Here is a 1,166-nt window from a genome sequence, read left to right as displayed (position 1 = left end):
TGTTATTAGAAATCATCTTATGTGTGCGTGTATGAATAAGAATATCTCTATAAAAAATATTTATCTGGATTATTGATTACTTGAAATATTGAAAATAGCAGTATAAAGTTTAAATGCAGATAAAAGACAAAAAAATGCAATATTTCACCCAACACTTCAATCCCAAAGCAAAGTTTTATGCCCAAATATAGCACAAATATTACTTTTGGAGAGAGGAAACAACCTCGAACCTTACATCCCTTTTGTTTAATTCTTCAATCAATGATGTTTTACCGAATGCAGCTCCAGGAGATAGTACTCCACCACTGAAACAGTGAAAGCATAAAATATTGTATCAAATACATCCTTAAAAAAATAGTACATATTCGAATCTGAAACGCAAACGTGTGCAAACGTACTTTCCAGGGATTTTATTGGACTCCTTAAGGATCATCACAGCAGAGAGCAGTAGCATAGAGCATGTAGCACCATATCCAGGATCAGTACCACTAACTTTAGTAATTAGTACTTTGTTCGGCGAATTCTCATGTTTATCAGTACATTCAGCTAATTTCTCGGACCATCCTTCTGCTTTAAATGTAATGGAAAAGTGACAATTCTCCAGATCCTCCGGTTTACCGCCCTCGTGACTCACGTAACCACCGGAGAAAATCGTAGGATACTAGACAAACGAAAATATTATTTTTATTTAATATTCGTCAGACGTATTAAGATATGAAATAAAAATTATAACATACCTTTAGCAATAAATTGCGACCGCATTCCCATCTAGCCAGTACTGCAAATATTAAACCCAAAACAATAGCTGCCAAAGCCGAGAAAAGAGATCTGTTAATAAAAAAATAAATTGATTACTGTAAAAATTTAATTTGTTTCAACTTTAGTACTACTGCTTCATGACTCATGATAGATTGTTTACTTGAATGTAACGTAAGTTTGAACTTGAACTGGTCGTTGCTTATATTTCTCGTATAAAAATCGCTGAGTACGAAGAGCCACGGAACGATCGCTTCCAAGAAATATCATGGACCACCCTTCCGACAAGGAAGACCTATGAATTAGACCTCTAAAACATAGAACATTTGAAAATATAAATCATACACGTCTGCATTCGTATGAAAATATGTAAGATCAATAATTATTAAAAATAATGACCTAGTCTTGAG

General features: G+C 33.7%; 1 protein-coding gene across 1 annotated transcript; it reads right to left on the bottom strand.

Annotated features, from left to right (window-relative positions):
- Positions 1–142: 142 nt before the first annotated feature.
- On the bottom strand, positions 143–1,160 carry LOC108627973 (saccharopine dehydrogenase-like oxidoreductase; the record flags this gene model as incomplete). The annotated part of the gene is made up of 5 exons (XM_018029602.2): positions 143–305; positions 399–661; positions 738–828; positions 920–1,066; positions 1,156–1,160. Coding segments are annotated over 5 exons (612 nt in total), but the record flags the coding sequence as incomplete, so codon positions are not given.
- Between the last annotated feature and the right edge of the window lie 6 nt (positions 1,161–1,166).

Source organism: Ceratina calcarata, unplaced genomic scaffold, assembly GCF_001652005.2.
Source record: "Ceratina calcarata isolate Rehan_Ccalc_2016 unplaced genomic scaffold, ASM165200v1 scaffold4863, whole genome shotgun sequence".
Lineage (NCBI taxonomy): Eukaryota > Metazoa > Arthropoda > Insecta > Hymenoptera > Apidae > Ceratina > Ceratina calcarata.
The sequence above is the reverse complement of the archived record's forward strand: the minus strand, read 5'-3'. Positions and strand labels throughout refer to the sequence as shown.